The sequence below is a fragment of the Paramormyrops kingsleyae genome, chromosome 18 (assembly GCF_048594095.1).
Source record: "Paramormyrops kingsleyae isolate MSU_618 chromosome 18, PKINGS_0.4, whole genome shotgun sequence".
Taxonomy (NCBI): Eukaryota; Metazoa; Chordata; class Actinopteri; order Osteoglossiformes; family Mormyridae; genus Paramormyrops; species Paramormyrops kingsleyae.
In genome coordinates this window covers 6300023-6322131 of record NC_132814.1, presented here as the reverse complement: position 1 = coordinate 6322131, position 22109 = coordinate 6300023, and the positions used below count along the sequence as shown (strand labels likewise).

At 41.1% G+C, this 22109-nt stretch overlaps 1 protein-coding gene across 1 annotated transcript; it reads right to left on the bottom strand.

Annotated features, from left to right (window-relative positions):
- Nucleotides 1-1967: 1967 nt before the first annotated feature.
- LOC111834669 (protein mono-ADP-ribosyltransferase PARP14) lies at nucleotides 1968-22109 on the bottom strand. The gene is made up of 14 exons (XM_072702453.1): nucleotides 21891-22109; nucleotides 21397-21633; nucleotides 19014-21307; nucleotides 18084-18320; nucleotides 16668-16889; nucleotides 15653-15767; nucleotides 15044-15193; nucleotides 14718-14780; nucleotides 13911-14087; nucleotides 12048-12254; nucleotides 11214-11828; nucleotides 10892-11031; nucleotides 3188-3362; nucleotides 1968-2624 (listed from the first exon to the last, which is right to left on the bottom strand). The coding sequence occupies exons 1-14, from the start codon at nucleotides 21997-21999 to the stop codon at nucleotides 2338-2340; spliced, it is 5028 nt and encodes a 1675-aa protein (XP_072558554.1). The 5' UTR covers nucleotides 22000-22109; the 3' UTR covers nucleotides 1968-2337.

Sequence of the window (22109 nt, the reverse complement as noted above, 5' to 3'; positions counted from 1 at the left end):
ATAATATGAATTCAACAAATATTTTTCAAATCCAGATGAAGACCATTGTATGAATGGCAAAATGTATTACTAATGGATGTCGAAAGGCCAGTGTTGGAAAGCCTATAGGGGTGGGCGCTACACCGGTGTGACTGTACGCTACGATATGGATTTGCACCATACAGGTGTTATGCCGAAAAACGCATCCCTGCCTTAGAATGCATGCCGGTGTTCCAACGAGTTGAGCTTTTAAGAGTTTTTTTGGGGTCAGGGGATTTTTAAGGGTTAGGGTTTTAGGGGTGTTTTGGGGGTTAGGGTTAGGGTTTTAGAAGTTTTTGCGTTTTTTTGGGGGTTAGGGTTAGAGTTTTACGAGTTTTTGGGGGCTATTGATTAGGTTCAGTTGTAATATGAATATGTGTCCATATATAGTGTACGTATGTAACCGGTTTATCTACGTTGTGTGATTTTTCTATTACACACTGACGGATCAAGTGTCGCGATAGCAAATTAACAAATTAAAAAAAAAACATTTTGTGTAATTATACGCATTAAACCAAATAACCTGGTTACATATATATATATAGGAGTAGAAACATTAAAACATTTGTAATCAAAAGTAGTAAGATGTAATAATTTACATTATTTTGATGAACTAATCAAAATACAGTTACATTGCCTATTACATTTTAACAACTAGTAATCTGTAAACATATTACATTTCAAAAGTAACCTTCCGACACTACCAAAGACTCCCAACATGGTTGTATCACGTTCAATTTTTATTACCGTACACTCCGTACAGCATAAATTAACTACCAGAATAACTGGTGTACAAATTTCCAATAACCAGTAGATGGCACTGCACTCAACAATCACCAGTAAAGGCGTCCAGTTCAGTAAACGAACCCTTGGTTTTTGAATTCAAAAAAGAAATGTGATTGGTTTTGTGATATAAAATAAAGTAATTAGTCATGTCTCTTTCTTCACTGGTAATGGTTTTCAAAAATCCCAAACTTGCAGTTTTTAAATTTATGCAAATATCCTGCAAAAAGCTCAACAAGTTGCATCGCAAATTTTGAGAAAAAAAAACGCAAATCAAGTGTTTTTCGGCGCAACAATCACAAATAAACTCTTTGAAATCCCGTAAGGACGGGTAAACACTAATTCCCTTCTGTATGCTATGCTAAACCGAGATTTCTGTCGCACATATGGCCGGCTGCTGCATTGCCCGACAGTGCTGAAGACCCCTAGGGTGTCCAGCCTGATCTCCTGGCAACAAAGGTCCTTAAAGGAGCCTTCTGGATGTTCGATGCCGTGTGACATTGTGACCACTGAGGAGGAGGAGTGACAGTTTTCAGGAGGGTGATTCAAACGTTATCAGAAGCACACATACTCAGAGTCTTTAGCTGCCGAACTGGATTCCAGCGTCAGGCCAGTGGGTTGTTCCTTCCATTAGAACACAAAAATATGATTGTGTACAATCTTAAGTGAACAACATAAAAATAGGTATTAGGAAATAAGGACAATCATTACATAACTACTTTATTTACAGTTTATTTAAATTTAAAGAAATGTACATAATGTAATCTCAATACAATATCTGTTATTGTATTCTGTTCTATGTTGATATGGTCTACCTGCACTTATAATGGTAATCCCCAAATAGAAAGGATCATCTGCCAGATTTTTACATTATCAAATTACACTTGCAAACCTTGCCTATGAATAGACTGCATCATTATTCCATGTGCCTTGTGATTGGACAGGGTCCTGCCATCACCAGCTACTGGTGCAAAGAACTGCAGGCCTCCTGATCACTTGTTTTTATTCTATTATTGCCAATTATCAGCCAAATAAATGAAATAGCAACACAGGTAAAGATTCCCGTGATACATGCCAGCTGTAGAATTCAACTTTTTGCATATTATAATGTTTTTATTTGAATTGACAATGAAAATGCTGTTCATTAAATCAATTTAAGAAAATCTTTCTAAAAACCTGTAATTTAAAAATAATGAGAATATGAGACTGTATTGTCAAAATTCCTTCAGTATTTGTGTGCCGTCTTGAAGTATTTTTCTTTCCGTAGTGTCAACTCAGCCCACAGCTTAATTAAAAGTAGGACCTGGGAACAGTAATTGTTGTGCAATTTTTTTATGACACAAAACAAAACAACAAGAAAAAAGCATCTTTGCTTGGTCGATCAACATAAATGACCAAACTTTGAAATTAGCTGAAAAGTGAGTCCTCTGAAAGGAAACCAAGGCAGTTTGAGAATTTGATAAATGTAAAAGTAATGTAGGAACCCTAACAATCCCATCTGAAGTATGTTTATCTATAAACAAGAAAGGACTTTCTTTAGTGGAAGGTAATCAGGTATTCAGGGTAAGCCTGCACATCATGAAATATGACAAACACTTGTGGGCTGCTGACATTGTCCACAACGCTGTCATATAAATCAGAAACATTCCCTGAAGCTTTGACTGGGGGGGCAACCAGACCCGCCGACCCCCGAGTGAAGTCCCCCACCAGCACTCTGGCCCAGTACATGTTCTTGTGCCCCTGGGCATCAGGCTTGGAGTAGGTGTGGCTGGCTGAGTACTTGGGATCCACTGCAAAGTAAGTCCCATTGCCTATCACTGCAGCTGCAGAAAAAACAAATTGGTCATCAAAATGAATCAATGATCTGACAAGTATCAGGTACTGTGTAACTTTAAACAAAGTATACACATAGACCATGCTATTCGTAATGAGGGATGTTGTTTATAACGCACAATATTTCTGTTTGTTTATACCAAAAAGTATTGAATTATACTGAAATATTAAAACATCTGACAATCAGGGGGAAAAAAAAAAAAAAATCAAACCAGGATAAGAACTGCTCCAAATCATGGAACACAGGTAGCTATGGAATGGTCTGAGGAGCAAGAACACAACATTAACCAAAGACCATGATCATTCCCGTCAACGGATCTCAACCCAAAATTTATACTTAGAGATTCCAGAGAAGGAGGTCCCAAAATTATTATTTTTTTAAATCCAAATAACCGTACGAAACAATAGCACCATATCCTTGAAACACAAAAACAGACACTAGTAGAACCTCTGCCAAAACCCAAGGTACTTTATTACAATATTTATTTTGTTCCTTACCACTTGTTGCTAAAAGACGACATTTACAAATAAGGACAAAAGGAGATTCACTTACCATTTTTGCCAGCATAACTGCGATTGAAACCCTGGCTATTGATGTGAGAGATGGTAGTTGCACATGTCCCATGGAAAAGCCGTCTCTCATTATTGCTGTGTTTGTTCTTCTTGTCTACAGCAGCCTTCCTGATCTCGTAAGATTTCCAGAGTGTGTTATTCTGGATCCTTACAATCTGTAGACATAGAAAACAATTTCATGTTAATGAGGGATTGGTGCCAGTTTCTATACATCCCACCTCCCTAGGTTCAGACTACCATCTACACCTTATCTGTCATGGATGCGGGCGGCTCGGGCACGAGAGCGAGGCATGGTGCACAAAAAAGCACAGACAACCCACTTGCGGCTCCAGGAAAACAAAACAGGGTTTATTAAATAAAACAGAAAGAAACTACAAAACCAAAAAGGACCACGAGGGGTCCAACACACAACACACAACACACAACACACAACACACAACACACAACACACAACACACAACACACAACACACAACACACAACACACAACACACAACACACAACACACAACACACAACACACAACACAATGAACCACTGGGGAACTGAACAGAATCAGGAACTAAAATACTAAAGGGGTAACGAGACTAACACAGGACAGGTGAGGCTAATTAACAAAGACCAGGGAAACAGGGCATAGGTGAAACTAAACTCAAAGGAACTAAAAAACAGGGAAACTAAGAACTAACCCAGGACACAGGGAAACAGAAACCAACACTAGGGAATTAAACAGGTAAAGACACAAGCAGGGGCACAAGGAACAAAACCAAAACCAACTACAAAATCAGACACAAGAACTAAAGAAACTCAAATGAAACACTAGGGAGCAAAATACAAAAACAGGGGAGGCGGGATTCAAACACACGACAGAAGGGTACACAGACAACCACATGCTCAACACATTGAGCCACATCATCAGACGGGTAACAGAGGAGAACAAAGACTAACATGAAGGACGGGATGACCAGCAACACCTGCTGGTCAAACGGGGAAGGGACACGGTAGGACCACAGCAGGGGTTGACCCTGACACTTATCTTGTTAACGACATACATACAGCACTTCCATGCATGTCCGATAATGCAGCTATAGGTGTAGTGATAGGATATGACATTATATAATATAAGGTGGTGGCATATGCAAAAAGTTCACGTTCAAGAGCCTAAGTTGATTCACGTTGGTCTCCTGTGTACCTCCTTTTATAATACAACACATGGTGTCAGAAGTGAGTCGATCACACTTCTGAAAAAAGAAAATAATAATAATACTAATAATAAAATTTTTAAAACTTTTGTTGGCATGTTACCGGCAAACCGGGTAACTAGCTCAGGAAAAAAATAAGTGACTTCAAAAAGACGCGACGCAGCACAGGAGCAGCGCACAGAGACGCGAAGACTGCGTGAACTCATAAGGTACATAAACTAGCTGAACATTGCTGTTATGTGCCTCTTCAAGAGGAAATGATAAGAGACAGACTGGTAGTGGGCATAAGGGATCACACATTGTCAGAGAGACTGCAATTATAGACCCAGAGCTGACTCTCAGCAAGGCAATCGCCAAAATAAGACAGAGTGAAGAAATTAAAAAGCAGCAGCATGTACTGAGACAAGCTGACAAAGATATGGTGACTGCAAATATGGATGCAGTGAAGTTCACAGCTAGACCAAAATTTCCACAAAGATAACATGACAATAAACCCAAAGCTTGACCAGCATATTAAAGTGAATGTCAGAAATGTCACAAATAGGGGTACTTTGCAGCAGTCTGCAAAACAAAGAAAAGAGTGAATGAAATAAATACCACAATTACTGCGCCTGAAGAGGTGGGGACACTGTTCTTGGAGGAAGCGACTTTAGCTAATTCAGCAACTGTGTGAGAAACAACAGTTACAGTGAATGGTGAACAGTTCTTACTCAAGCTGGATACAAGAGCTGCTGTGACTGCAAGCATGGTGCCCTCTGCCACACCACAAGGATCTCGCGTGGACCAAGTAACACAATTCAGGTGAATGGACAGTTTAATGCCAAACTGGGCTACAGGAACAGAGCAGTGCAACAGGCCATATATGTGATACCAGGATTAGTTTCACCATTGCTGGGTTAACTGGGCATCCTCAGTACAGTGGCCACAATAGGAACATCCATTCCAAATTACAGGGAACTGTATCCTAAAATTTTCAGTGGCTTAGGGAAATAGTATAAAATTAAGTTAAAGGACCCAGCTACTCCTTTTGCCCTGGCTATGCCACGCCAAGTACCCTTGCCTTTAATGAAAAAGGTACAAGAAGAACTGAAGCGGATGCAAGATTTAGGAGTTATTGGGCCCATGGAACGAGTAACTGAGTGGTGTTCTGGTATGGTTGTAGTACCAAAACCCGATGGTAAAATTAGGATGTGTGTCGATTTAACCCGCTTGAATGAGAATGTGTGCAGGGAGAGACACATTCTTCCGACACTTGACAAAACACTGGCAAAACTATCCGGAGCAACATTTTTTTCCAAACTGGATGCCACTGCGGATTTTTGGCAGATCCCTTTACATAGGGATTCAGCCTCACTCACAACCTTCATCACTCCCTTTGGTAGGTACTGCTTCCATCGCCTTCCCTTTGGGATTTCGTCAGCTCCTGAACATTTTCAGAAGAAGCTGACCCAGATGCTGGATGGCCTTGAAGGAACGATCTGTCATGCTGACGACATCCTGGTCTTTGGCACTACACAGGAGGAACACAATGACCGTCTTCACAGGGTTTTACAGAGACTTGAGCAGTGGGGCCTGACGCTGAATGACTGAAGTCAGTTTGCAGTGACCGAGGTCAAATCTCTTGGCCACATTATTGGTGCTCCAGGCATACGGCCTGAGCCATACAAAATAAAGGCGGTTTCTGACATGCCTGTCCCTAAAGATGTGGCTGATGTTAAGAGATTTCTTGGCATGGTCAACTACGCAAGGAAATTCTCCCCTAACATTGCAGAGTTGACAAGGTCACTCAAGGAGCTCTTAAAAGCAGAGAACTACTGGACCTGGGGCAGTATACAACAGCAAGCTTTTGAATGAGTGAAACAGGAACTCAACTCTTCGGCAGTCCTTGCACAATATTGCCCAGACAGAGAAACAAGGGAATCAGTCCTCTGACTGTGGAAGACTTAACCCTTCAGAGCGAGGTGAGCGCCTTTGTTCAGCAGCTCATACAACAACTGCCAGCAACTGATGAAAAGTTAGCTCAGGTTCGGAGAGCTCAAAAAGAGGATATGAATTGCAGACAGTTGTCCACTTTGATTGATACTGGGTGGGACAGACTGAATTCCACCCAACATTTAAAACCATTCTGGCAGCACCGGCATGACCTGCTAACTGTGGATGGCCTTCTCATGAAGGGAAGGATAATTGTTATTCCAGAAAGCATGCAAGATGAAATTCTTGAGAAACTACTTCAAGGTCATCAGGGAATTGTGAAGTGCTTGGCCAGGGCCCGAGAGACAGTGTGGTGGCCAGGCCGATCTATGACCAAAAAGATTAAGGACAAAGTAGGAGAGTGTGAAACCTGTGTGAAAGACAGACATGAAGCTCCGGAGCCTCTGCTAACCGCATCCTTACCCTCGCGCCCATGGCAGCATATAGCAGCAGACTTGTTCCAGTGGAATAAGGGTCAGTATTTAGTGGTAATCTTTGGTTGACATCAGGGTTGGGGCCATTCCGGAATTAATTCATCAATTCCAGTCCAAATCAGGAAATGGAACTGGAGTTGGGATTGGAAAAAAAACTATGGAGAACAGAATTGGAATTGAATTCGAATTTCAGGGAGATTTAAATTCCAATCCAGTTCCATTTTCTGATTTGGATTGGAATTGACGAATGCATTCCAGAATGGCCCCAACCCTGGTTGGCATGGTGTCCCGGAAACATTTGTATCTGATAACGGACCACAGTTTTCGGCAGAGGAGTTTGGAGACTTGGCACGGGACAGGGCTGGACTGGCCATCTGGCATACCGGGCAGTGCCCGGTGGGCCGACGTACATTTTTGGGCCAATTTACGTACATAATTTACCCAAAAAAGTATATTATAAATAATTTTTATCAACCGCAACGTTCCATTGGTTGATTTTCTTGAAGGACATTGGGCTAATCCAATGAAATCTCTCAGCCCTCCTCAGCCTGCCCCTCCCTCCCCTTTTTGCCTACACGTAAGCTCGCACACAGTCAGAGTTAACAATAACATAAAAATAATGTTTTGGGATGTGCTTAATATTAATAATAATAGTGAATTAAAACAGAAAACGTAAAATAAGAAAAAAGTTAAAAGACTTCGGATTAATACAATTTTAAAATGATAAAAAAATTATTAGAGACACATCTTCACTAAATAGTATCTGGGCCAAAAGTGTGCAAATGCTCAACATTGGAAATTATTACAAGACTTATTTTATTCAGTCAGACTTAAAACATGCAAAATAATATTAGCCTATAGAGTTTGTGCACAAACTGTGTGTGTATGAGAGAGAGAATCGCCTTTATAGCCTTCATTTTTAAATAATGCTATAAGTAGATTTGGTGTCCAACTTAGGGGTATTTTAGCTTGCCATAAAGTTACAGTTTGCAGGTGTTACAGCTTACAGTTATCATGTAATATTAGTAAAAATGCTGAAATGGATGATTTATCATTCATAGGTAACCAGAGAAATAACACTAGTGAAATTAACATTCCTGCCTCTCTCTCTCTCTCTCTCTCTCTCTCTTTCTCTCCGTGTGTTTAGTCAAGCCAGACTGTTGAAATAGGAGTGGAGGAGTCACAGGGCAAAATATATGGGGCATTGTAATTGTGACACTGTGACCATCTCTCCCAAGATGAATCCCTGAGTAGTGAAAGAGCATATCAGATTTTTAACATGGTTACTCTCTTCCTTGTAGGCTGCTGCATTTTATTTTAATTTTTGAAATCACACAATGTGCACATACACTCACCTAAAGGATTATTAGGAACACCATACTAATACAGTGTTTGACCCCCTTTCGCCTTCAGAACTGCCTTAATTCTATGTGGCATTGATTCAACAAGGTGCTGAAAGCATTCTTTAGAAATGTTGGCCCATATTGATAGGATAGCATCTTGCAGTTGATGGAGATTTGTGGGATGCACATCCAGGGCACGAAGCTCCCGTTCCACCACACCCCAAAGATGCTCTATTGGGTTGAGATCTGGTGACTGTGGGGGCCATTTTAGTACAGTGAACTCATTGTCATGTTCAAGAAACCAATTTGAAATGATTCGAGCTTTGTGACATGGTGCATTATCCTGCTGGAAGTAGCCATCAGAGGATGGGTACATGGTGGTCATAAAGGGATGGACATGGTCAGAAACAATGCTCAGGTAGGCCGTGGCATTTAAACGATGCCCAATTGGCACTAAGGGGCCTAAAGTGTGCCAAGAAAACATCCCCCACACCATTACACCACCACCACCAGCCTGCCCAGTGGTAACAAGGCATGATGGATCCATGTTCTCATTCTGTTTACGCCAAATTCTGACTCTACCATTTGAATGTCTCAACAGAAATCGAGACTCATCAGACCAGGCAACATTTTTCCAGTCTTCAACTGTCCAATTTTGGTGAGCTCGTGCAAATTGTAGCCTGTTTTTCCTATTTGTAGTGGAGATGAGTGGTACCCGGTGGGGTCTTCTGCTGTTGTAGCCCATCCGCCTCAAGGTTGTGCGTGTTGTGGCTTCACAAATGCTTTGCTGCATACCTCGGTTGTAACGAGTGGTTATTTCAGTCAAAGTTGCTCTTCTATCAGCTTGAATCAGTCGGCCCATTCTCCTCTGACCTCTAGCATCAACAAGGCATTTTCGCCCACAGGACTGCCGCATACTGGATGTTTTTCCCTTTGCACACCATTCTTTGTAAACCCTAGAAATGGTTGTGCGTGAAAATCCCAGTAACTGAGCAGATTGTGAAATACTCAGACCGGCCCGTCTGGCACCAACAACCATGCCACACTCAAAATTGCTTAAATCACCTTTCTTTCCCATTCTGACATTCAGTTTGGAGTTCAGGAGATTGTCTTGACCAGGACCACACCCCTAAATGCATTTAAGCAACTGCCATGTGATTGGTTGATTAGATAATTGCATTAATGAGAAATTGAACAGGTGTTCCTAATAATCCTTTAGGTGAGTATATATCCTCTGGTATGTCATGTGCTTTCGCATATCATATAAATAATCATAGTGGGCCGCCATGACCAAAAAATGCCTGGGCCATTTTTTTGGTCCCAGTCCAGCCCTGGCATGGGATTACAACTTTATACATGTTACAAGTAGCCCCCATTATCCTCAAAGCAATGGTGAGGCAGAGCAAATGGTGAGGACTGTGAAGGCCATGCAGCAGAAAAATGCAGACCCTCAAAGCGCGCTCATGGCATATAGGGCAACACCATTAGCCCACGTAGTGTCACCAGCACAACTCCTAATGGGATGTAACATCCGTACCCCACTTCCTGTCAGTCCGGATAGCTTCAAACCTGCATGCCTTTGAAAGAATAGATCGGCAACTGAAAACAAAACAAGCTGTGTGGTACAATGCACAGCACCAAGCTAAGGAGAGACCATCCCTCCAGCCAGGACAGAGAGTCTGGATAAAGAACAGTCCACATCCAGGCAGTGTCGCAAGTTGCGCTAGAACCCCAAGATTTTACGAGGTAGAGACACCAACAGGACGGCTCAGACGGTACCGCTCTCATCTGAGGGTCATCCCTTCAGTGTCAGGAGGATTGTCATGTCACAGACATTCTAGGACTGGGTGTAGGATTAAAGCACCTTCCAGACTGGATTTGTAGCTTGTTGTGTGTATAAGAGGGGCAGAATAATCCCCATACCACAACAGAGGGGCTGGGCAGTCTACCCCACCTCACAGGTTTTTCACCTTTGGTGTGAGGGGGGAAAAAAAGTTAAGAATGTTCATTTTATATTTAAATTTATCCTGGTGTAATCACTGGAAAAAAAACGGGGGGTATATAGAGTAGTGAATTTGGATTTTGAAATTTGTTTTTGGGCAAAGTTCATGTTAAGTAGAATGTTAATTGTTACAGAGAAATATAGTAAACCTTGGAAGAGTTACTTTGTTAAAGGGAATTACCTAACCTGAATGGGGGAGGTGTAGTGATAGGATATGACGTTATATAATATAAGGTGGGGGCATGCGGTCTCCGTGTACCTCCTTTTATAATACAACACAATAGGGACTTTAACAAAAGCAGTATAAAAATATGCTCAGTCATTATGATTTCCAGTATTAACTTTGTGTTTGGTCTGAAAATCTAGTCCAGTAAAATCATCCCATTCGACATCTATAATATCCATCTCTGGCTCACAGACCTGGAAACCATGCTGCTGTTTCAAGCCATGATCTCTCGATTTCATAGCATCTTGCCTGTACTGTTTTACTGTAACTTCTGGTTCAATTTGAACAAAGTACATGTAATAAACCATAAGCACAATAAATTTAATATTTACGGAATCAGTTACGTCAATGACCAATATTTGTTATTGATTGACTTTTGATAAGCCTATCTACAAAATTAATAAACATAAATGTATAACTGAAATAATTATGATTAAAACTGGAATATCTAGTAAGATACCAAAGAACCAACAATGACTATCAGCTGCTCAGGGTGACCTGGTAGTACCTTAATAATCTTGTTGCTTAGACCGGTCTTCCTGAATTCGGCCTCTACTCGTTGGTATTCTGTAGAGCTGGTTCCCAGGGGCACTTCAAATAGTTCAGAACCCTTCATGTCATCCCAATCACCCGGAAGACCTTCCGCAGCTGATGAAGAAAAAAGAAATGTAAAATGTAAATTGCATAGTTTGTATCTCTTGTCTTTAGAGAAGTTCTGCACAGGGTCCTTAGTCAATGTTCAGCTGGACTTGCATTTGTCTAGAGCAATAAAATTACTTTGACCACTATTAAATGTACAATTACACACAATCTATACTAAAGCAAATTACCTTTCAGCTCTTTTCTTTTGAGCTTGACAATTTGTCTTCCACTGAAAGCTTCCTTAGAAGTTAAATCAGCCGTATATTCCAAATTATTGATGTTTATTTCAACTTTAGCACAACGGTTATCAAAGGCCTGTTCAAGGATAAGATTGGTGAAGGAGTCAAAAGGAAGGAATGTTCCGGAAGCGTCATGCTGCCACTCCACCATGGCACCCACAAGGGCCGCTTCACGCTTGCGTCTGTCCAAACTCTCCACCTTGCGCATCATTTCCTTAATACTATCATTGGCTGTCAAAACATCTCTGGAGAGGCCCTCTAGTTGGATGATGGAGTCAGTGCCTCGCTTCTCTAGATGAATGCTCACTGTCAACTTCTTCTGCAGGTCCTGAAGCTTCCTACAGTCCTCCTGAGTGAATAAGCCAATACAACTGTCCTTGATGGTATGTTCCATTTGTTCTTTCATGATGAGGTCCTGGACATACTTCTTGGCCTTGGACACCTCCTCATGGCTCTCTCCGCAAAAATGAAATATGGCTGGAGCGAACTCTTCTCCTACTATGGTGAAATCTTGTTCGACATCAGGTGGAACACTGGTACCTCCAAACACACTAGTAATTGTGTCTGTTTGATAACAAATGGAAAGTTATGAACAGAGTTCATTTTACAACATTTTCAAATACTAGAAGTGTGTTAATTAAACTAATCATTCTGCATTAAAAATGGACTTTCTGTCAGTTGCTAAAGGCACAGAAGGAACATGGAAGAACATTTTGCATTTAAAAGTACATTTTAGTGAGTCTAAGTGATAAGACACTAAATATGTCTGTGATCCTCTGATACCTTTTAATCTTGAGAATATACTCTTCTCCTCTGGCTGATCTGTGCCTTCTTTTGTCTTCAGGCTCCTGTGAAAGTCGGCCATCATCCCTGCTTGGAAAACTACGATCTTCACACTCTTCAGAGACTGTCCCTTCTTGATCTTCTCAAAGTCTACCATGGCATTTATCATGGCATCTGCCACCAGAGATGGGCTTACTCCTCCAGCACCTGGGAGATGTGCAAAATAGATATCATTTCTTTACAGAGTGACCTGTTCACTCTTCTCTCACTCCTGCTCATTGCCAAGTGTATTGCTTTCTTTGATAATATATTGTAAAGGGTTATGGTGGATGGATGTATTATGTATGTTTGTTTGCTTTTTGAGGGGGGGGGGGATTCTACCAACTGGGGGACTTTTTTCTGATTTTTATCAGTCTTCCGTGTGAACGAAATGGGTCAGCTGATGGGTTGGAGGGCGTGTCCTCGGCATCCAATTATTTTGCACCCTGACACTCCTCATGAATATAAAAGCGGAAGAGGGATTTACGTGAGGTTTGGCCGAGTTGTTGATTGTGCCTGGAGACTCCTGTAGGTATACTGCTTATATTGAAAGTCTTGATTTTTAAAATTCTTCATTTTAATCAGTGAAAGGGTGAATAGTGGTCAAAGTGTTAAACAGATGGGGGCTTTTCCAGCTCCCGTCTCCACCGAAATGAAATGTTGGTTTTAAGATTCAAAACTCTGTTTGAACTGAAATCGTTTGCTACATTCAGAAAGGCTCGTGTTTGTTAATCGAACACAATCATGCGCTTAAGCAGGTGCGCTTGGTTTTACGACTAATATTTGCAGGTTTGTTGTGTTTGTATTTAATAGAACTGCATGTTTTGTTATGTTGTTAGTTTCAAATATGTTTTTGTTATTTGGTGTATAAATGGCAGGGTTGGTATAAGAAACAGTGTTGTGTCCAGATAAATCGGTTAGAATAAACGCAGTTATTTTATCTTTTCTTTTGTGTTCATCCTTACAAGCCTGTACTTTATCTAGTGGGGGTATAAGTTGCTATTTGTGGCAGTGATTAACTCGTCTTATATTTAGTTATTACAGGCCAACTGCCCCTTACAATACAGTTTATTTTTGGAAATTAACCAACCCCTCCAGCAAACCCCCAGCGTTCCGGTTAGGTGTTACTATCGAGCTGGCCGATCCCAGCAAACATGCACAGAACCATCATGTATAAACAGCTGTAGCAATGATCAGCTTGGAACTTTAGCTATAAGAAAAACAAATCTGTATGTTGTCAATAATGTCAGGGGAAGCACATGTAGTTTATAGGTCGTCTTCTGTGTTAGTGAAGGACTGGGGATTATTCTCCCCAGAATGTCTTCCTGGAGGCTGCGCTCTTGGTAGAGACAACCCAAAGAGGTGTCCAAAATACATCTTTAGAGAGTTTTTATGATGTCGTTTTATAACATCTTGTAAACATCCAGTATTGAGTCCTGTACCTGACTTGCGCTCCCACAGATGCCCAAAAAAATCTAACCAGACATTCAAACACTGAACTGCACACCTACATCCAAGACGGACTATAGTCAGACGTCCGAATACTGAACCTGAGTTGCCTGTCATGCAGACGTTCAGATGTGGTCCTGGACCGACTGACCCAATATAGACAATCTACACATCTGGCAGATGTCTCATGTTTGCTGGGAAAAGCTACCCACACGAAAGCTACACAGAGCCTAATCTACACCAATGGACACTGTTTGCAACTGGCACCCAGCACTAATAGCTAGGAAAACACGACGGAATATACATAGAATATAGAAAAGAAAAATCATAAAACGACACAGAACTGGTCATTCACAATTAACTTTGCTTACTTACCAGTGCCAATGGCCGGAAAAGAGACGGAAACAAAACGTTTCTCTTCACACACCTGAAGCACCTTGTAGACCACCTCCTTGATTTTATTGGGGTCAGTCTGCCCGACAATGTGAATTATGTTTTTACAGGACAGCTGTCCCGGCTGGGTGAGTAAATAACCCTTGTGTGGCTGGGAACCTGAAAGAGTGAATATATTAAAAACAAAAACAACAACTTTTGTGCACAGTGGGAACCAACTAAGCAATTAAGCATGACCCAGTGTTTAACTGGGGAGGGGGGACAGAGTCTGACGGGATCAACACAATATTGGTTTGAAAATAGAAGGATAAAATATCCTTTTCAGCAAAAAAGAAAATAAAAACCAGACTCAGATATCTGTATTAAAGACCAATTCTGGTGCCACAACAGGTATCTGATCGGGTTTACAGGATGGGAGAAAGGGAGGGACGAGTGAATCAGCACAAAGCACAGACCTAACTTTACTTCCCAAAATGGCCTCCTGTTATCACAATACATTCCAATCTGAGGAATAACCGTCTACATTAACACTGATTTTTTTGTTGCCATTTAACAATAACAAATCTTGTTTAGGCAACAATGCAAAGATCCAGGCAGGAAGAGACACTACTGGTGTAATTCCGGACAAGAGCAACTAAATTTTAAACATCTAAAAGAAGCAGCACTTTAATATTTGACCTCACGTGCTAATTTTGTCCTTAAGCTCCCCACTGTGAGGCTTTTATTCATGCACTATGGAGGATCAAAGTGACGGAAATAGTTGTAAGAAGCACAGACTGCAAGACTTACCCAACCTTTTACATTCGTCCTCCACAGCAAAGCCAGCTGCCATCAGAATTGCTCTGGAAACACCTGCAGTAACCATGGAGACAAGGAATGTGGACTAGCTTGGTGATAAAGATGCAAAGCAATGGCATTTCTAGCCGATATCTAGGTGGAAGCTTAATGCGTCTATGATTAACTGATATGGTCCTGGACCGACCAACGCAATATATTCATGATCTAGACGTCTGGCAGAGGTTTCACTAAAAAATATTGTCAATGTAATTGAATTGCATTTTACAGGAAACCAGAAGAGGTTTTCCCAAAATGAATATATATCATGCAACAATCACCTGTTTTGAGAGTGAATGATTCATTAGAGGAGTTGACAATGGCGTCCGTGTTCTGCTTGGTGATGTCTCCAGAGGACACCTCCAACATCAGGCTTCCTACACGCATCATATACACACCCAGGGATGGTGTAGAGATTTGGCTAAAGAATCCTAGATGGAAGAAGAAAGACCATGAAGGTAGACGTGATTCTGCAGGTATAAAAATTAAATTAGTAACTACTTGGTTGGTGAAACTGCTGAAATATTTCTTTGAATTACAATTTAGCGAAACACTTCAAATGACCAAGATTAAATGCAGCTTCCATTTGAGTAGTATCCCCTGCACCTTCTCTCATGCCGTGACTATATGGAGTTTAATGAAGACTCAGGCCTGGTGTTAAAGGGCCCTGGACCCCCCATGAACAGCCCAGTGCCCCCACCCCCTTAAAATCCTTAGCTCAGAGTAAACTCTTATATCAAACAGACTTCTCTTGGCATGGAAAATGAGAACCACGTGAGTTTTCCTTTTGTCTTAAGTGACTTTTGTGAATGTGCATATCACAGTGACAGAAGTTGCCCCCCCAAAAGTGAAATGCCCCCTGCAAGTGCTTATCTCTGATGACTTCCTACCAGAGGAGCTCTCTTGCAAAGGACCAGAGGGGCCAGTAGCCTGTGGAAGTTCATCATGCTGCCCGTACTGCCCCCTATGGGTCTGCTTATAGTCTGCAAACTGTCTTCTGTAACACTGGAATGGAAAAATGGACAGATGGACTCATAAATACAATGATACCATTTGAACTACCTCAAAATAGCAATTGTTTTACAAAGAGCTTTGAATGCAAAGCAGGAGCATCTTCAGGTTCCAATACAATTAAATATGTCAGAATCCAACAACCCCAGAGAAAGCTATGACTGCATAATGAAACAATTCAGGAAGTGGGAACATGACCAGAATTTTCGACCAGCATTAAAAATTTGATCATTTTTAAACCATTACAAGATTTCCACAGCACAAAACAGTTGTTTTGTTATTTTTAAAAGATTCCTGCTGAGCTACTGAAATGAAGTTGGCCTTTGGTATCCAGGGGGATCGGTTCCACGAACTCCGGCAGATACCAAGATCCACGGACGTTCAAGCCCCTTATATAAAGTGGCGTAGTATTTGCATATGACCTAATCTTCCTGTGTATTTTAAATCATACCTAGATTACTTATTACCTAATACAACGCAAATAACAAGAGAAAATACAGCAGACAAATAAATGACTTGATAATGTAAAATAAAATCATTTTTTTCTGCCTTCACTTTAAAGACTCAAGATCATAATACTGAATTTCAACCAGCAGCCTTCGTTATCAACACGATAAAGCAGGAAAAATGGATGACGCCAACTTGCCCCCCCCCCCAATTGAGCTGAAAATGATGATGAGTCAACCCAAATTACACTTGCAATACAGTGCTTGGCACACAGCAAATTGAAGTTCTTCGCAATTTTCTGAATTTTATTTTCCAATGAATATTTTCTGCAGTTGGTTGAATCCGCAGATGTGGGATCCGTGGATAAGGAGGGCTGACTGTACTATACTTTTACGGGGAGCCAAATACAAAACCAGTATGAAAAATTTGATGGAAATCCTGGCTTACAGCAATAGTTTCAGAATCTTCAGGGTGCAGAATGATGTCAACCTCTGACAGGTGTTTCGGGGCATGCCTTTGACTGTATGTCTGAACCTCAGACAGCAACAGTTTGGCCACCAGGTCCTTGGGGAAGCCCAGGTTACCGGTACCAAGAGAAGGGACAGAAATCGACTTCATCTTGTGCTTTTCAGCTGCTGTCAGGCATCTCTGGATGATGTCAATCAATATCTAAAGAACAAAACAAAAACTGGTGACATACATTGTAAACATTGCTCAAATAATCCATAAAACATCAGCTTTTGACTGATTCTAAATGCCATAAATTCGAATTTTCTTTCTTAAGCAAGCATAACTCAATAATCAATGTGAATCCGATAAACACTGAATAAGCTTTATGGCACCAACCACTTATCCAGTACAGGTTTGCAGCGATAATGGGGTTTATATTCCAGGAAACAAGATAAGATAAGATAAGATAAGATAAGATACGAAGCTTTATTGTCATTGTCACTTGACAACAAAATTGTGAAAGTGCAGGTGACTCAATGTTTGAAGCATGAGTAATAAAAGAATATATAAAAAAATATACAAATTGCACTGACTATACAAATTGCACTGGAAGACATGAGCCAGTTCGTCACAGGACACGCGCTCCATCAAATGGGCAATCTAGTGTCAAAATTTCAATTAAACACATGTTTTGGGCTTTCAGTAATACAATGTAAACCCAAACAGAACTAGAGCTGTCACGATTACTCAATTAAATGATTATTTAAAAGCATCGATTACTTAGCAATATAGTGAAAGCATTACATGCATGTAAGCACATTAATAGCAAATGAAAATGCAGTCCTCTGTCAGTTTTCCAAAGCAGAACTTTAATATCAGCACAGCAGGACTGCAATGTAAGTACATGTTAAAAGGGGACATCCAGGTTTGGCGGACTCACCCAAAAATGCAAAGTTTAGTCATAGGAATGATCACCTAAGTTTCATGATTACACTCCTCATTTTATGAATCCTAATTTACGAGTTCATGATGTTGAAGTTGTGATTATGAATCACAGTTCAAACATTTACAACTGCAGTACTACGTTTACTAATCAACAGTTATGTGGGGAAAGTGACATTGCCAATAGCTAAAGGATTCTGACAAAAAATGCTCATTGTTGTCAAGTTCTAGTGAGTGTGCAGCAAATGGAGAGCTCCAGAGGACAGAGGGGCTAACAGTGGAGGTTCTTAGCCACAGGCTACAAATTAAAAGTCACTCGATGAGTACAATAGGCCTATGTGTCCAGGAGTAAAAACAGTGTAATGAAGTAATAACAATAATGTAAAAACTGGAAGAAGGAAATTAGTAAGTGCGATCTGCAATCTGAGAATGACATTTTATGAAAGAAAACACAAATGGAAATACAATTACCTGCTCTGATTTGCCGGATCCATTGTCCCAGAAAGGACAAACTGTATGGAACACCTGTTCACACTTCAGGTCATAGCCATCAGTGACCACCATACTTCCGTGCTCTAGTGTAGATTTCTTGGCCTTGTCATATACAGCAGACTGTATCTTGGTGCCGGCAGCTGATAAAATTGCCTGAGACACAGCCCCTTTCTTAAGGTTCAGGCCTTCAGAGATGGTGTTAACAATCACAGTCGTCTAAGGATTAACATAAGAGAGACATACGTTAGCATGTCCACATTTTAACATGGAACATGGTTACATGAATTCAGTATGAAGCAGCCCAGTTATCAAATCTTCCGTGTCATGAAAGTTGCTTTGCCATGTAATAAGCTTTTCACTCACCATCTTCAATCTAACAATAAAAAAATAATGACAAAAAAATTCCAAACTCATCCTGTATTACTGTGCAGAAAGAATTTAATACAGGCAGTGGCCAGGTTCTGAAAAACATCCCTTCCCTCAGTCTGTCTTTAAGTCAAATTTGGAGGTAAGGTGAAAAAAATCCTTATACATTACAAAATAATTATACAGAAATAATGAAAGTACATACAGTACTTTACCTTGAGCAGATGAACTGCTGAAGCCACACAATGTTTCACGAGCATCACAAAGTAGTGCGTGTGTCATTATTTAACCCAAATTTTAATATAACAGGCTTTATGGCAGTCCGTTCATAAGTACGAGTCAGACATTCTTAACCCAGGCACTGAATGTATGGTGTACAGTGTGTACCATGTGTCTCTAACAGACTGCCAAGGGGCAATGTAAGTTTGCACTATGTAACTTCACATATGGGCTACAAAGTGGAGGCGAGTCATAGACAATGAGACTGTGATCCATCTTGATTCATTTATAACTTTTGAATAAAACACCTTTCCTGGTACTCACTGCTGCATCTTGAATGTTTCCTGTTCTAAGGCTGATTCTAAGACCTTCTCCAGTGTGCATCCTCTCCAGCACTTCACCCCTCGTAGCCTTTCTGAGTGGCTGGACATTGGATCCCAGAGCAGACCTTGTCCTGCTAGTGTCTTCCAAGAAAACTGGCTTGCTTGGGCGTAACATCAGCTGTACTTGCTGCTCAGAAAAAACTGTCTTCACAGCCTCAGTCATGGCTTGCGCGGTCTTTTCATCATGGTTCACTAGGTGAATCTCATTCAGAGAGCTACTCCCTGGGATGTGGTCCACACAGTGCTCATGGACCACTGCTGCAATGGTCTCTGCGCAGAGATCCAGTGGGAATCCAAAAATACCAGAGCTGATAGCTGGGATGGCTACAGAGCGGCACCCCTTTGCCACGACCAGATTCAGAGCCTGCCTGACAACACGCCTGAGAAGCCGCACAGCGGTGCTTCTGTCCCAGTCAGAGAACCTGGGCCCAACTGCATGGATAACATACTGACAGGGAAGTTGGCCCGCTTCTGTGATGATGGCATCGCCAGGTTTAAGATCTCCATTCCTGCTTCTGTAGCGATCACAGACATCCTGTAACTGTGGCCCGGCAGCCTGAAGGAGGGCCAACGCCAGACCCCCAATATGCTGCAGACCTTCATTTGAGGCATTGACAACCACATCAGCTTGATACTTGCATAGGTCAGCTTTGGCAACTGTGATAATCAATCCATTGGGCATCTGTACCTTACAGTAAGTTGACACACTGCCTACTTCCTCCATTTCTTCCGGTATCACGTCCTCCTGTAACACCACCATGCAGTTAGTATCCTTCAGAATCATGGTGTTGAACACGTCTTGTTTCTCCAGAAAATATTTCTTTGCTCCAGGTTTGACAATCTTCAGGAAATCTACATAAAGAGAGTTTACTATTTTTTGAAAGAAGCTCTTCACTTCCTGGACAGAGTACTGTGTTCCATTCAGTTGTATACGGGGTCTCTTTGACTCAAAAAAGACCTCAGCATCTTTAGAGGTTAGAAAAGTCTTCCAAGTCTGTATTTTCTTCTCTTGAATGAATTTTATGACTGCAGCAGATTGGACTTGGACAACCTCTTGCACGCGTATATATCTGTTGATAAAATCAGACAGGCTTTCACAGACTTCTTTCACATCTTCACAAAATCCAGACACTGTGATTCTATCTTGGGCAGTAAGCTTTATGGTCACTGTGTTCTTCTTAGATGAGCTGTAAGTGTCCTTTAACTTTTTGTATAATATCTGCCACTCAGTTCTGCTCAAGACAGCCCGGTCCTTAACGGCAATATTCTGAAATGTCAGAGCATCCTTCAATCGTCCCTGAGCGTCAGCCAGAGTCTTGTCAGAATTTCCAGTCAGCACCACGTTGGAACCATCAATCCCGTAAACAGCAGCGATGCCGCAAGAGGTAAAGAGGTGAGACGACATCTCTTCACTGTTGACAGCACTGAGAAAACTCAAAATATCAGGTTCAATCTCCACCTGCTTCTGTTTAATTTTCAGTCGATGTTCTAAAATCCAACTTTTCAAGTGAAGCACTTCAAAAAGTAAACCAGACAGAATCAGTTTCTTGACATCAGATTTGTATGCATAAGTCATCTCTGGGTAATGACTGGCTTCCTGCTGGAGGCCATCTTGCTGCAGTATGTAGAACATGCCTGGGGGCACCTGCAGCTCTTCAGAGACACTTTGAGTCGCTCTCTCTATTTGATTGGTGACTTTGTGCACGATTCCCTCAACCACTTGCTTCAGCCGATCAACATCTTGAACTAAGCCTGCAACTGTCAGAACCCCTTTGGTCTGATCATGCAGTAGGATGACGTCTTGTTTTGCTACCGAGGAAATTTCCTTTTCACCCACCGTCCACACAGGGTTATTCACAACACATTCAATGGTCTTGTACTTGGTCATTATGTTCTGGAATGCGTCTGTCGCATTCTTTTTCCAGCTGTCTATGTGCTTGACTGACACACACTTCTGTTTTAGCAAAGTAGGCAAAGGAGTGAGTTTGACATCAGAAGTATCCAGGTGCACTTCACAGAAGTATTTACTCATTTCTTTGTTGATGGTTCTAATTTCATTTCTCTTTTGCAGAAATTTCCACACAGCAGGATGAATACTTTCAGTAAAAGGATCAGGCAACTTCCATCTTGGTCTGTCTTTTCCATATAGGGCTGTTCCGATAGACGTATAGAAGGGATAAATATTTACAGGGACTTTTGAAATGTGATGTTTCCTTCCTCGTATGGTTTCTGTGACTAAAAGAAAAAAATTATATTTAATAAAAAATAAATGTAAATGTCATGTAAAGTATGGATGCTAGTAGTATCATTAGGGGTGACGTTACCTTCAGGGTCCAGAAAGGTGACTATGGCGGCTTGTTCTTCAGGAATCATTTTGATGGCCTCTATGTCTCCTCCTCCTTCCTTCTTCCTCTCAAAGTAAAGTTGTAGCATATCCTCCATAACATGAGGGGGCAGATTCTCTACCCTCACACTCCTGGTACGCTCCAGAAGCCTGGCATTGAATCCAGACTGCTGGAATCTGTTGTTCTTTCCACACTTCAACAGGAACTGTGTAGCATCTAGAGAAAAACATATTACTGACTAGTAGTTAAAATGTAAAATTGCTGTACCACCATTAGTGTATTTCTTCTACTGATCTACCAGGATACACAAAGGAACCTGGGAAAGCTATTTGTTAAATTCTAAATATCAAAGAAATAAGAAGCAGATCACAAGAAAAATATTACAAATTTTCAGAAAACACCCAGTTTCACTTTAAATTAGAAATAAATAATTAATAATTAACATTACATGCAGAAAGAATACAGTGTCATACCATTGGTGTTTTTGAAAGATACGACTGCTGTCTGTCTCTCATATATCATTTCCTGACTGAAATCAGTCTCTGTCAGATCAATGATGTTCTTCACCATGAAGACCAGCATTTCTTCAGTGAAGTTCTCTGTCACCTTTTCTAGAACAATAACAGGCTGCTGGGGAGACCCCTCAGCTCCTGTTGGAAGTTCACCATCAGCCTGTGAGCCCGAACCTTGAA